General features: G+C 38.5%; 1 protein-coding gene across 3 annotated transcripts in view; it reads left to right on the top strand.

Annotated features, from left to right (window-relative positions):
- The window catches only part of HFM1 (helicase for meiosis 1), a 130,225-nt gene that overhangs the window by 89,473 nt on the left and 24,987 nt on the right, over window positions 1-15,765 (top strand). For all 3 annotated transcript variants that reach the window (XR_011975754.1, XM_072649058.1, XM_072649059.1), the window contains exons 31-34: window positions 8,021-8,116; window positions 8,342-8,457; window positions 9,699-9,778; window positions 10,880-10,989. Coding sequence is in view for 2 of the 3 variants with exons in the window: in XM_072649058.1 (XP_072505159.1) it covers window positions 8,021-8,116; window positions 8,342-8,457; window positions 9,699-9,778; window positions 10,880-10,989 (402 nt within the window). In the remaining variant the exon portion in view is untranslated. The remainder of the gene's footprint in view (window positions 1-8,020; window positions 8,117-8,341; window positions 8,458-9,698; window positions 9,779-10,879; window positions 10,990-15,765) is intronic.

The raw sequence follows: 15,765 nt of genomic DNA, 5'->3' as shown, positions 1-15,765 counted from the left end.
GCACCAGATTGAGTTAATGTCTAGAATGACATAGTTTTCTGCATTCCTGTATTCTGAGAGAAGGCTATTCCTCCTTGCCCTAACTTCCATCTCAGGTCAAAGGAACAGAGCCTTAGAGGTCATAGAATAGTAAAGCTAAAGTAGAGCTGACAGGTCATCTGGTTTAATCCCTTTTCTTTATAGATGGGACACCAAGGCCAGGAAATATAATGTCTTGCCTATGGTCACAGAGCTAATTAGAGGTAGATCATGGATAGAACTGAAATCGCCTAATTCTCAGTCCACTGTTTTTTCTACTATTTGCAAATAAGTCATAATTATGGCTTTACATAGTCTATGTCCTTGGTTGAACTGGGTTAATCAGGGCCAGGTTAAGACTGCTTACCAGAGACAGAGATTCTTCAAAGGGCCCTAAAGAAAGGTAAAAAACATGGGAGATGATGGAAATCATCTGTGTTCTATATAAGGGTTTCTTTAGGGGATTTATTGTTTCTTTTTACAATACTTTGTTCTCACAAAACAAATCGGTATAAAATGAAAGTTTACACTGAATTTGAATTTATTTGCATAGGTAGTGGGGAGAGCGAGCGAGCCACAGGTCCCAAATTAAGGTGAATCCCAGGATAAACATTAGATATTATGGGGAAAATGAAATAGGTAAATGTCAGAAAAAGGTAACTCTTTTGATTAATTTCCTTACTAACAAAAATTTATACATTATGAATTGTAGTAGCTAACAACATCACACTTTCCAACAATAATCCATCCTAAAATGTGGTTTGGAGACATGCTGCTAAAAAAGATTGACGTCTTCCTAGATGTGTAATCAAGATAAAGTAAACCATAAATTTTTAAATTATGAAGAAAAATGAGAAATGTAAACAGAAAAGTGGTGGTCATCATGTATTATGTAAGAAGAACAATATAGAATAAGAATTTTTTAGACCTTAGCACTGCCTAATGCTTTATTATAGTGACAAGGTGATATTAGATTCTGTAAAGTTATTTCAACCAAGTGCAACTCTGCAAAGTTCAACAGATCAGCCAGCCAACAACAGCAAACACTTATTTTTTGGATATTATCCCATCAAAGTCAACTTATATCTGCACCCTCTGTCTATGTATATGCTTCTGACTGCCCCAATAGTGATAAAGTTCTTAAGAATTACAAGTACAATTTTCCCATGTAGGGATGTAAACAGTTTAACTTTATTGAATCCCTTTCCTGTTTACCTTTTTATGCTTCTCTTGAGTCTTGTTTTTGACAATGAACTTTTCTGTTCAGCTCTGATCTTTTCATCAAGATGCTTAAAAATCCTGTTTCATTAAGTATCCATTTTTCTCCCAAAGGATTATACTGAATTTTTCTGGGTAGGTGATTCTTGATTGTAATCCTAGCTCCTTTGCCCTCTGGAATATCGTATTTCAAGCCCTCTCATTCTTTTATGTAGAAGCTGCTAAATCTTATGTCATCTTGACTGTGGCTCCATGATATTTGAATTATTTCTTTCTGGCTGCTTGTAGTATTTTTTCCTTGACTTGGGAGTTCTGGAATTTGGCTATAATATTCTTGGGGGTTTTCATTTTGGGATCTCTTTCAGGAAGTGATCAGTGGAGTCTTTAAGTTTTTATTTTGCCTTTTGGTTCTAGGATATAAGGGCAGTTTCCCTTAATAATTTCTTGAAAATGATGTTTAGGCTCTTTTTTTGATCATGGCTTTCATGTAGTTGTATAATTCTTAAATTATCTCTTCTGGATCTGTTTTCCAGGAGAGTTGTTTTTTCAGTGAGATATTATACATTTTGATTTTGTTTGTTTCTTAATGTCTCATAAAATCATTAGCTTCCACTTGCCCAATTCTAATTTTTAAGGAACTATTTTCATCAGTGAATTTTTGAACGTCTTTTTCCTTTTTTATGTGCTTCCTTTACCAAGCTGTTGACTCTTTTTTCATGATTCTCTTTTATCACTCTCATTTCTTTTCCCAATTTTTCTTCTGCTTATTTGATTTTTTTAAATCCTTTTTGACCTCTTCCAGGAATTCTTTTGGGGTCTGAGACCTATTCTTTTTTTTTTCTTTTTTTTTTGAGGCTTAGAATCTAGACATTTTGACATTGTTGCCTTCTTCTGAATTGGTGTTTTGGTTTTCCTTGTCAATATAATTTTCTATAGTCAGGTTCTTTTTCTGGGGTACAGGGGGCATTGTCCCAAACTTCTTGTGCTGAAGGCACAGGCCTTTGCAACTGTCCTGCTACACTAGAGGCCTTACAGCTGGCCAGTTATGCTGGGGACTGTAGGGCCTAGCTGCTGACTGGCACCAGGGCTCTAGGGCCTCTCCATTGGCTTGCGGGGGTGAGGCCTACTGCTGGTTTGCCTGGATGTGTCCTTTACTAGACTGTGCTACCCTTTTACCCAAGACTTCTAAGTTGCCTTGAGCTTGAAAACTGTTTTGCCCTGTCCTTTTGTTGGTTTTGTCATTCCAGAATTCATTTTGAGATATTATTTTATAGTTGTTTAGAGGTGAATTTGGGAAAATTCAGATGAGTTCCTGCCTTACTTTGCTATCTAGGCTCCACCTTTCTCCCAGACATTTATTAAAAACCTTCTATGTGCCAAGCACTGTGCTAAGCTCTGGGAATATAAAGAAAGGCAAAAGACAGTCCCTGCCCTAAAGAAGCTCGCAGTCTAAAGGAAAACAACAAAGAGCCAAACTTGAAAGTCTTGAAGTATGGACCCAGTCACAGATTATAAACCTGTCATTCTGGGACTCACCTAGCCAAGTTCAGGGAGGTTCACCACTAGTTTGAACAGTGACAACTATTTTAGCCATTATCAGCTCTTGATCATATCTGTCTCCTGTTGTGTTAGTTGGAACCTGTGTCAGTGGAGAAAGGACCCACACTGACGAAAATGATGATTGTTGAAGAAATGATGTAGCATTGCCCCCAAGTGGGGGTGGGGAGCCAGAGGGCAGGGGCAGAGTTGTTTGAGTGGTCTCTATAAATACTTTACTTGTTTCACAGTTATATCCCTAGGGCTGAGGATTATGACAATTTGCTAAATGTATCATAAGAACTTCCAACTTCCTTTTTCAATGTTCTCTATTCAGCAAGCAATCTTCCAATCTTAATTTGGTTTTCCAAGTAAGTTTCTGTACTGGGAAGAGAATGTAGTGACAGACCAGCACAGGTATCTTGTGTGCTCAGTAGTTAGGCTTCTCTGTTGCAAATTCATAAATTAGCTTTCTGATTCATATCCGATTCAGCTGAGTTTGAGTAGCATAAGCAACTCCAAGGGTAAGCTGACCACTGAAGTTGCAGCCTTTACAGCTAAAGAATTAGATCTTAGATCTATGGTCAGCGTATCCCTTATCTATCTAATTACAATGTGATGCTTATATGTTTTAGCAAACGCAATAGATTTTTCCATCAATTTTCTTCAAATCTTGTTATTCCTGTAATCATTTACTTCGTGGTGGCACATAATACATTACTTTTTAAAATCTTTCTTTAATTAATCAGCTTTTAAAAAATAACCTTTAAATCAGTTTTCTACAGTTCTTATTTCAATAAGAAAAGAATTTTAAGTCTTAATTTATCTTTCAAAGAGATTTCTAAAGCTTATTTTTCTCCCTGTAGCTCCTAATTTCTTTGAATAACATTTCAGCTGTTAGCTAAGAAGTTTACTATCCAGTTTACGATCATGGACACTGGTTTTCTTCAAAATCGTTAACATTTTATCCTACTGCATATATTGTCCTGAAGTGCTGACTTTTATCATTATAAGAGAGGATGTCAAGGAGAATGTTATAGAACTCTGCTGATTAAGTCCACTTTTGTTATATTACCTCAAATAGGCCCTCATTGCTATACAGCAGTCCCTTTTTCGTTGTGTGTTCATTTCAGCCGTGTCCAACTCTTTGTGCCCCCATTTAGGGTTTTCTTGGCAAAGATATAGGAGCAATTTGCTATTTCCTTCTCCAGCACATTTTACAGATGAGGAAACTGAGGCCAACAGGGTTAAGTAACTTGCCCAGGGTCACACAGCTAATATCTGAGGCTGGATTTGAACTCATATCTTCCTGACGTAAGGTCCAGTGCTCTATCCACTGTGCTGCCTCCTTTTATATCTCCCTGATGAACTCACTGTCTCACCCACCAGGCAGACTTTTAAACCTTTTTCATCTCACCCTAAATTTCCCATGGCTCCTCCTTTCCATACCCTCTCATCTGAGTACCTTGCCCCATATTTGACTGAAAAAATTGAGGCCATTCGTGGAGAGCTCTTCCTTTCTCCTACTTCTCATCTCACATCATCCAAATAGTTTCTGCCACTATTTCCTCCTTCATCCCTCTCACATGAAAAGGTAGCCCTTCTTGCCAGAGCAACCTCCTCCCTGTACACAAGTGATCCCATTCTGTCCTGTCTTTTCCAATAGATTTCCCTCTGTATCATCCCCATTCTCTTTCATCTTTTCAGTCTCTCTCTGATTACTGACTGCTTCCCTCCTGCCTACAAACTTCTCTGCGTCTTCCCCATCCTCAAAAAAGTGTTTCTTGATCCATCCTTCCTTGCTAACTGTGATCCTACATCTCTCTTGCATTTTAACGCTAAGCTTTTTTTTTTTACAGCTTTCAATTTATTTATTTTTAGTTTTCAGCATTCACTTCCCTAAGTTTTAAATTTTCTACTCCCTTCCCCCTTCTCTCCCTAAGATGCATGCAGTCTGATATGGATTCTACATATACATTCCTATTAAAAACATTTTCACATTAGTCATGCTGCATAGAAGAATTATAACAATTGAAAGAAACCCTGAAAAAAAGATAAAACAAAATTAAACAAAAAAGAAAATACTCTGATTCACTCTGCATAGTTTCACTGGATGTGGATGACATTTTCCATCATGAGTCCTTTGGAATTATTTTAGATTAGGACTAAGTGTCTTGAGAATGCCATCTACAATAGCTCTTTCCATTTCCTTTCCTCTCACTCTCATCCTCATTCTACAGTCTGGCTTCAGACATAATCATTCCACTGGAATGACTCTCTCCAAAGTTACTAACGGTCTCTTAATTTCAAAGAACTAATAGCTTTTTCTCAGTCTTCCCTCCAGCCTTGGATACTGTTGATGACCCTCCTCTCCTTGGTACTCTTGTTTCTAGGTTTCCACGACCCTGCTCTCTCCTGGTTCTACTCCTCCATTTCTGACCGTGCCGTCTCAGTCTCTTTGCTGGATCTTTATCCTGGTCACTGCTGCTAACTGTAGGTTTCCCACAGGGTTCTATCTTGGGTCCTCTTCTCTTCTCCCTCTGATCTATTTCACTTGGTGATCTCATCAGATGCCTTTGATTTAATTATTAATCTTTGTGTTGACATTCCCAAATCTACTTATTCAGCCTTAACCTCAACATAGACCTCTAGTCTTGCAGTTTCAACTGCCTTTTGAACACCTTGAACTGAATGTCCAATAAACATCTTAAACTGTAGTTGCCCCAAACTGACCTCATTAACTCAAACCCAAACCACCCCCCTCCTACCTACCCTGTTATTGTCAAGGGTACCACCATCCTTCCAATTTCCTCGACTTGCAACATAGGTGTCTTTCTTAATTCCTTACTTTCTCTCACCCTTTATATCTAATCTATTGCCTAGTCCTCTCAATTCTCTCTTGGTAACATTTCTTGTATATGCCCCCTTTTCTCCTCTGCTAACTGCCACCACCCTGGTATGGGTCCTCTTCATTTCATGCCTGGACTATTGCAAAAATTTTCTGGTTGATCTGCTTGCCATAAGTCTCTCCCCACTCCTGTACATCTTCCACTCAGTTGTTAAAAGAGTGATCTTCCTAAAGCACAGTTCTGACTTGTATCCCCTCTCCTCTCCCCCAAACCCCTGTCTCCCACTCAATAAACTCCATTGACTTCCTGTCACCCCTAGGCTCAAATATACAGTTTTCTGTTTGGAATTCAAAGCCCTTCATGACCTCCCCCTTCCCTGTACATGTGCATTCCCTTATTCCTTATATTCTGCCCTCCCCTACCATGGCCTTCAATCTTGTGACATTCATCTTCTTCCTGTTCCTTGAACAAGACACTTGACCTCTAGACTCTAGGTACCCAGTTTTCACTAGCTGTTCCCCATGCCTCAAGTACTCTCTCCTTATCTCTGCCTCTTTACTTCCTTGAGATCTCCACCAAAATCCTACCTTCTACCTTTCCCAATCCCCTTACTCTAGTGCCTTCTCTCTGTTGATTATTTCCAATTTTTCCTGAATGTAACTTGTTTCAACATAGTTATTTGCATGTTTTCTCCCCCATTAGGTTGTGATCTCCTTGAAACCTTTCTTGGCATCCCCAACATTTAAGCACAGTGCCTTGTACATAGTAGGTGCCTAATAAGTGTTTATTGACTGAATATGTACACACACATGCACACACATGTGCCCAGATTGAAAAAGCAAGCCTTTCTTCCATCTACATTTGTATCCTTTTCCTTTTTCATAATCATCAACATCTTAGTTTATTAGCATCAGTAGCCTGCTTGACTTTAGCAAAGGAAGTTTTCTGTTAATTCTGTGTTTCTGCAATGAAATGCCAAGTTTGTGCCCTCATGACCACTTCTGTCACCTAAGGATATAACAACTTCTTCCAGTAGCCTATGGCCTCCAGATATAACCCTTTCCCCTTTTCATACTCCTCCACATGAAGAAAGCTTCCATATCCATAGCAACACAATCTGTCTGTCTTGACTATAGCAAAGACAATTTTATTGTAAGTTTAAATTTTTATCAGATTATAAATTATATTCAGGTAGTCAAATAGAGTTACATTAAATAGATAGCAAGTGTAGCTTTATCCAACTTAGAGGATTGGCCTTCAAGATGTCCAGATGCAAGGGATAAAAGCCATATTCATATAGCTTTAGGTTTGGGTTCAAATCCTACCTATAATTCTTACTACCTGTAAATCTTGGAACATGTTATATATAATCTTCCTCGGTCTCAGTTTCCTCATATATAAAATGAGGAGATTGGATTAAATGGCCAATTAAGTACCTTAGATATATGATCTTATAACATTTATTCCTATGGATATATAATTTATGTCCATTGTTTGAGAAATAGCCCTCCTAAATTTGGAGAGCTTTATTACCTGATTACCTGTAACGAAATGCGTTTTGGAACCACCATCACCCTCGAGGACCACCTACTAAATTAGAGGTAATGTGGGCTGCATCAGTGGTGGGAAACAAAATTACAGATATTTGAAACACTAGGAACACACGTTCATGGAAGCAGAAAATATTAGATCAGAAAGAGACCTTTGTGATCCAACCCCTTCCTTTTTTCAGATCGGAAAACTAAAGACCAGAAAGAGGAAATAAATGAAAATGCATTTATTTATGAATATAAAAACAATTTTTAAGTGCTTGCTGTTTTCTAGGCACTGTGCTAGTGCTTGTGATTGTGTTTCAAGTACTCATTCAAGATCGCACAATGAATTACTTATAACCAACTTTGCTTTTTAATAGGAATAGAGCATTTAAGCTGACATTTGACAGAATTCAGTGCCTCCAGAAATGTTGGGTGTCAGTTGCCTTTAACGGTAGCCTTGCCACAAATTAATTTACATAGTCTTGGAATTCTCCGTTGTGAATAGTTTTTTTATAATCCCTTATCATTTTCACTGTTAGCACCCTAGTTAAGGCCCTCATTGTGTCTTGACTGGACTATTGCTTTCACCTCAAAATAGGTCTTTCTACCTTCAGTCATTTCCTCTTCCAGTGCATTCCTGTGCATCACCACCAAACTGACTTTCTGATTGATTGCCAAGGCCAGCTGTGCTTTTCTCAAGAATATTCTTGTAAAACTCTATGAGGAAAGTGGTAACATCTGAGGAAGACTGATACTCATAATCACTTTGTTCAAAGGATGTATAAAAAACCAAAATGAAAATCAGTAACATTAAATTAAACATAGTAATAAATCCTTATTCCTGTTATCATTATCATTCTTTAGGAAGCACCTGCAGCAGAAAGAGTACTGGCAAAATATTTGGAAACAGAGACTGCTACCATCACTGTAAAAATAAACATGCATGTGCACACGATTGCTGTGAGTTCCTTCTAATGGAATCATTTCAGGCTTTAGAATTTGACAATGGTAATATAATTTTAAATATCAAAATATAATATTTGCATTATGTTGAATATAATCCCTATGTACAATTTTATTTCTTTTGTATTCAATGTGAGAAAAGGTAACTATTAGATTTTGAGAAATTACTCTCTATAAAAACATGTAAATGTGGCCTTAAGAATCCTAAATTTCTCTTCAAAGGTAAAATTGGAGTTGCACAGAAGTCAGAAATGAGAGAGTCAACATTTTCTTCCTATCTAACTGATTTAAGACACAGGGATGCCACCTCGTCCGTTCCCCCAGTTAAACGCCTCAAGGTTAGTTTTCTGAACAATATCATATTGTTTAGTTCTGTTATGTATCAGTTAGATATGCATGTCCATTCAGCTCTCTCTAGATTCTCGGATACGGGCACCTCCAATTCTTCTAGCCTAGCTTCAGATGGCATGGTCTGCAGGCTCTCCACCATCCTGTTTGCCTTCTTCTGGACTATCTCCAGATTATTAATGTCTTTTCTAAAATGTGGCATCCAGAATGGAATGCAGTACTCCAGATGTGATCCGACCAGGGCATACTGTAGTGAGGTTAGCAGCCACCACCACCCCCCTCCGTCCTAGACACAGTGCCTTTCTTAAGATTGCATTAACTTTCTTGGCAGCCATGCCATACTATTGACTCATATTGTTTCTAGCCCACTAAAACCCCCAGATCTTTATCAGACAAGCTTCTGTCTAACCATACCTCCCTGTCTTGTACTTGTAAAATCGAATTTTTTAGTCAGAGTGAATTGTATTACTTCTAAACTTATCAGATTTAGCCCAATGACCTAGCCTGTTAGTATTTTTTTGGATACTGTTGTTCAATATCTCACTCCTGTTCTGTTTGTTATATTTAGGGACTCACTGATAAGAGGAAACTGCTAGCTCCTATATTTTCTTTTTTGGGCTCTATCTTCAATGGAACACTGAATTTAAAGGTCTTATCTGCCAAGCCTTTTTCTTACCTCCATATGCAAGGCCTTGAGTAGTTCTAAAGGCTGACACTGAACAAAAACTCCCCTTCCAAGTGATCTGAGAGGTCCTACCACATGAAAGAAAAGTCATTAGAATGTCATGTCACTCTTCCTAATGAACGAACTTCAGTATTGTCTCGTGCTGTTTTATGAAGCCAGTCCAGCAGCTAGGGTTGGGGCAGTATATATCCTCTTGTGGAGCTAGAGAGTGGGATCAGGCTGGTGGTGCACTCATTTCTTTGCTAAGATGAAAAGAGATTAAAGGATTCACATCACAGGAGGCTAAAAGGAGGGATGTGGTAAGAGTTGACCCAGTACATAGAATTTTAAGTAATTACTGCTTCCACCAGTACCAAATCGCATTGTTTTGGCAACACAAGATTCTTTCATGGCAGCCAGCTGTAGTTTTCCTGCTTTGTGTTGTATTCTCAGTTTTTCTTCATACTTTATAGCCTTTATATATACCCAAGGTTCTTCATTAAACCAGTCATCTCTTAACATTTATTCATGTGTAATCAAGAGTGAATTTGTTTTTTCTTCCAATAGATGCAGATAAATAAATCTCAAAATGTGGATCTTAAGAAATTTCGTTTTACTCCAAGAGTTTTGCTTCCGGTTTTGCCAAGGTACTGCTACAACAACTACTACTACTACACTATATGTGGAAGTTGTATTTGAAGGGAAACTCTCAACATAAATCTCTTTTCTTATAGGCACAAACACAGTGTAGCACATTAGACCAGGAGTCAGTTAATCTGAATTTAAGCACAGTGTCTTCTGTATGACCATAGCTAGATGCTTAATCTTTCTGGGTTTCAATGGTCTCATCCATAAAATAAAATTGTTAGACTAGATGATCCCCCAAATTCTTCCCAACTCCAACATTCTCTTCTTAGAAGGAGTGTGATCATTCAAGAAGAGGGTTGCTCTTATGTGCCCTTAGCTCTCAGTGTTCATTTTAAGGACACAGTAGTTCCAAAGGACCTTTCTCCCCAAATACTGCTGTTACACCATCTTCAGGAATGCTAGGCATGTTAGGCAAAACCATAAAGAAAGCAAAGTCTTCTCTGCAATCCCTTCCCCACTGTAAGATCAGTGGAGCTCAGGTCTTCCCTTTCTGGCCAGGGATCCCGTAGGTTTTTTGCCATCATTCTCTCAGTACCACCTTCCATTACATTCATTTATGTTGTATCTCATCCCTTTGGGTTCTTTGTGACTTCCAAAAGGTCCATGAGACCATGAAGACCATAATGTAATTTGATAAGCAAAATCATGCTTATGTGAGAGAGGACTGAAGTAGAAGGCTGCCCCTTCTCCAACCCAAACCCTGAAAGGAAGCAATATTTCTTCCCTCTCCTAGGAATGCTTTTAATCAGTAGCCTTCTGTACACAACACCTTTGTTGTCTAATCTTAAAAATAATAAGAATGAAGGGATGGCAAAACTGTGGAAGTCAAATAGAAAAGATACGTAGGTGCAGGTGGGATTTCTCAGTATAACCTTCACATTACACAAAATAGAAAAGTCTCTAATTCATCTGTGTATGTCTCTAGCCCAATATGTGTATTCCTCTCTCCTTTCTTCCCATTTCAGATTGGTGTAAGTGACTCAGAGAATGAATGAATGGGTCATAGATTTTCCCTCATTTGTTTGAATAAATCGTTTTTAGTCTCCTATTAATTTTTATATTTATTTCTAATTTTCTTTTGTTTCCACAAATCTGTGAAGGTCAAAATGTACACAAATTTCTGCATCCTCCTTAGTGAAAAAATGGGATTCTCCTGAAGTCTGTGAAAAATCCCAGCAACAACTGCAATCAGCTTATTATGGAGAAAAGGGTAAGTTACCAAGATGTATGATTTAATAAGAGAAATGATTTTTCATCACTTCAGATTGAAAAGTAATAATATTGAAAAACAGACATCTAAAGGTATTATAACTACCAGCTCACCTACATTTTCCTTTTGAATTATTAGGCCAAGTTTAATCAATCAGTTATTCAATAAGTATGTTAAATGCCTATTGCAGACATACCAGGCACCATACTAGAGGGTGCAAATACAAACACAATGAATAAAACTGTCCCTGCCCACCAGGGGCTTACATACATGCTGGTTATTATCATTATTTGTGCAGTCTAACAGAGGAGACTAATTTTCTCTTTAATTTTTATTTTTATTCGAATCATAATCACCAAATAGAATGGATATTTGCAAACTTAGTAGAATGGAAAAGATTGTACAGGAAAGTGCAGATGTCTCTATTGCGTACAGCTCACTTTTCCTTTTAAGAATCTGATATGGCCAGCCTGTAGTTTTTAAAGCTGTCCTATTTTTCCAACCTTCTTTCTGTTCTTTGGGAGATAGATTTCTTAATCTGATATTTCAAAGGATCCTGCTATTTCTCTTGGGAGAGAAGGAAATTCCTTTCCTTGGTATTTTGCTAAACTATAATTCTGTGATCCCTGATATATTTTCATCTAAATGTCACACATGCCCTACATGTGATCTGGATACAGTGATCTGAGTGAAATATGAGAATGTAGGGTTACATGCAAATGTGTATGCATGTATATAAACAGATATAATTAACAAACGAAGACTCAACAAGTATACTCAGTTTGTATGCTGAAGCATGTCAATGTTTTATTTTAAACACCTTTTTGATAATTGAGTGCATTTGGGATCTCACTAATGTGTGTGCTCCTTACAACAATGCAGATCACAATCTATCCATGCCTTTCTGGACTGTATGACTCTTGTACATGTCTTTCCATAAGTCCTTTACAAGTGATTCACTTGTGTGCCCAGAATATACCTGTAGATCTGGAGACTGTGTCTGCTGGCAGACAGAGAATTCTTCCAGCCCCAGGAAGCAATAAGGCTGTGTGACCATATTTGAAAAGATAGTTTCTTCATGCTCGCATCCTAAAGGAAGGAGAGAATGAAGCCTTGTAGGGAGTGAGAGAAGAGTCATTCACTTGGGAAAGGACATGACTTGTCCATAGCCCACTTCGAGAGAGAAGTAGGAGAAGCTTCTGGGGATCAGCAGTGTCACTGCTGCTGTGATTTGGGGGCTGAGCCCCATGGAGCCAGTACTGAAAAGACCAGAGGTCTTTGCTGAGAACAGTGATAGTGATGCCTCCTGTCTCTTTTCTCTCCCCAGGGAGGGGAATCTCTCTGTTCCAGAGTTTACCAGTTTCTTTAAAATATAATTTATGATGTTTACTTAGCCTTACTTTGGAATCTTGATAACAAACTGACACCAAGATGAAACTGCAGTTTACCCAATGGGTGATGAGTTTATATCCAGTCTCAGACACTCACTAGCTGTGTGACCCTGGACAAGTCACTTAACCTTGTCTGCCTCAGTTTCCTCATCTGAAAAATAAGCTGGAGAAGGAAATGGCACCATGGCAGTATCTCTGCCCAGGAAACCTCAGATGGGGTCATGAAGAGTCAGATAGGACTGGAAAATGTCTGGATAACAACATCACTCACTCAGGAATGGTTTTGAAGGAGGTTAGGGTTGGTTACACAGAGAAAAGAGAAGGAACCTCTCTAAAGTGTTGAAAGTGCAGGGGGTTATCCTTGCTAGGTCTCAGAAGAACTTGTAATTGTTAAGCACTATTATAACTTCTCAGAACCTGGAGGAATAGTACACCACATGAACCCAGACAAACATGAATTTCCCTGGGCAAAGAATAAGCAAAGTAACAATATTGAGGGAAAGGTGTGATCCGCAGAAGCTTCTTCTCTAAGTCCCTGTGCCTTATTGGCCTCAGGTAATCCTCTTATCATTCTATCAGGGTTTCCCCCAACAGATTCAGGAAGCTTCATCCTGGGAGGGGTTAAGGCACTGACTAAGGGAAAGTCATGCCCATTGCAACACCGGGAGAGAGTAGATGGACATAGCAGCTATGCTTGATGAGACTGGCCAGACAGAGAAAGTAATTCACTTTCCTGCTAAGCCAAGTGACTCCAGACCAAGCAGCTGCAACTACTGTTCCATGTGGAAACCAGTGGAGTATGTAGGCATCCATTCATCATCTCTTGATCTCACTACATCGTTTTGTCTAGGTTAGCATGGTGAAATTTGACGTGGAGTTAGAAAAACCTCTGTTGTCTCTCTAAACCTTACTAGTTTTGTGTCCCTGGACTTTAACCTCTTTGCATCTGAGGCCATTGCTGGGACTTTCTACTAAATCATAGATGGATGTCAATCTGTATTGGTGAGGGGAGTTACCACACAAGGATTTCCCCTTGCTGACCTAACCACAGATCTTTATGTGCTCTCATGCAACTGATCACATGCTTTGCCTTGCTTGTCTGGCACAGTTCTTCATCAGTAATATATTACAGCATGCTCATATCTACCACATACAAAACCATTACCGTTTAGTTGACCCTCAATTTTTATCCTTCCAAAACTTTGGTATGTTCTGACTTGTAGCCATAAAATATCACTGAAAGAATAATAGTGTTAAAGATAGCCCTTTGTTTCATGATTATTAAAAAGCCCTAAAGAATTTCACAGAGATGATTTTGCCTGCTCTTCCTCTCCTGTTCAACTTTGAGCCTCACTTATTTTTCATTTATTATATCTTTTTATTTTCATTTATTATATCTATTATATCTGTGTATTAATAAATGAGCTCTGCCCATTTATTATAGCTAGGATGGAATACTGGTAGTTGGGGGTGTCCATGTATTTCTTCCCAGTTTCTTCAGCAACTTAGAAACCCTTCTCAAGGCAGCCAATAGGCCAAGCACCTTTGAGTGGTTATGGATCTCATTTGGGAAGTTCTGCCGTGTTTCTCTTGGATCAAAATTACTCACAAACAGGAGCATTTTGGAAGACCCCACCCACCTATAATCAGGGGTTTTTAACCTGGGGTCTATGCCTTTTTTTAACATTTAGAAAGCTTTATTCGGAGAAGGTATCTTTGGCACCTGAGTCCCAAAGGGGTCCATAACACAAAATGGTTAGGAACCCCTGATTTGTAGAGAATATTGTTTCTGTTTGTCCTCTGTGCTGTATATGCTCCAAAGTGACAGTGGCAAATATTTTTGGCAAGAATTCATCCTCTGATTTTGTGCCTTATTTGAGAATAACCCGTCATCAAAGATCACTATTAAAGGGTATTCTTCTACAATTTGGCACGTATATGGGAAATGCCTGATTGAAAGAGCATCTTTAAGGGAGTATTTTGCTCTGCAAAGTGTCATTTGTGCCTTTCACTCAGCTAGGTGATTGTAAAGATGGGGGTCTGTTTGCTTTGGGTACATATTGTTTGTGGAAACCTGGCGATTCCTTCCTCATACTTTGATCAAAGATGCTCTTGATGTATAGATATGTTGTTTATTCTCATAAACAGATGGTATCGTTTGGTAGGTGTTGATATTCTCTGAGTCACCAATTAGTCTGTATGTGGTCCTAGATTTTTTTTCCTAAGCTATTGGTATCCTCCATAAGTACCTTGGAAATCAATCCCTCACTGCCCTCAAAATCAGTTCACCTGTAGCACACAACCCCTCTGCACATGCTTGGTCTAGTCCAGCTGCAGTTTCCATCTTCATTTTTGTCAGGGCCATTTCTACTTCACCAAGAAGTACATCAGGGACTGAGATGTTGGAGTAAAAGAATTTGCTATGAAAACCATGATAGATTTTTTTCCAGTTTTTGCTGTTGTTGTCTTCCCTCTAGTTTCCTCTTTCAATATTTTGGGGATGACTTTGCTTACTTGGTCTTTTGTCAGACTTTCTTTATACTTCTTTTTCCCTGTATTGCTTCTCACTGTTTCGTGGGGTGATGTGCTTGTAATCTTGCATAGAGTTTCATAAATGAGCTTATGTTCTAAACTAGTGTTGTGCTTGGTTTCCACATCTTTACTCAGTAATGTTGTGTTTAATGGTTAAGGTAGTTTTAAATGTACATGTGTGTATACATATATGTGCACACATATAAAGCTTAATTTGATTTTCTTAAACATTTTTAGAAATATTTTCATACTTTGAATATCTCTAAAATGGTCCAGTATAATTCTGCATCTTTTTTTTCTAAACATGTCTGGATTTTAGTATGTAGTCAAAGTATAATCTAGATTTATTGTCTTCTAATGTGTCACATTTTTTAAATAACAGTTCCTCTTTCCCAGTGTTCTTCCTCTGTAAAACTGTGGCCCATATGCTTGCCCACCTACCTGCAATATAAAAGCATAGAACCTGGCTGGACTTTTTGGCACATGCATGGGGATAGGGTGGGAGGATTAAATCATCCCCTTGAAGTCACATTGTTAAAGTATCATGATAGCATGCTGGGCTTAGGTTCAGAAACACCTGAGTTCAGATCCTTCCTCTGACACTTTAAGTCTGACTCTTGGCAGGTCACCTCAGTCTACTCCCTAGGATTTCTCTTCTGAATCAAAAGGGGCCTGAGTTCTATCAATAGAGGGAATTCCTCCAGCTGGTGAAATCATAAACCCTTCAACTATGTGTCCCCTTTAGAACATGTAACTCGTAGGAAAGCATTTCAAAAGTACATGTGCGGTAATGGCTTATAGGAGAATTTCTTATTTGCATCTTTTCCCATCATGCATGCATAAGCCGCTGTTT

The sequence above is a fragment of the Notamacropus eugenii genome, chromosome 2 (assembly GCF_028372415.1).
Source record: "Notamacropus eugenii isolate mMacEug1 chromosome 2, mMacEug1.pri_v2, whole genome shotgun sequence".
Lineage (NCBI taxonomy): Eukaryota > Metazoa > Chordata > Mammalia > Diprotodontia > Macropodidae > Notamacropus > Notamacropus eugenii.
This window is presented reverse-complemented; position numbering and strand designations above follow the sequence as displayed.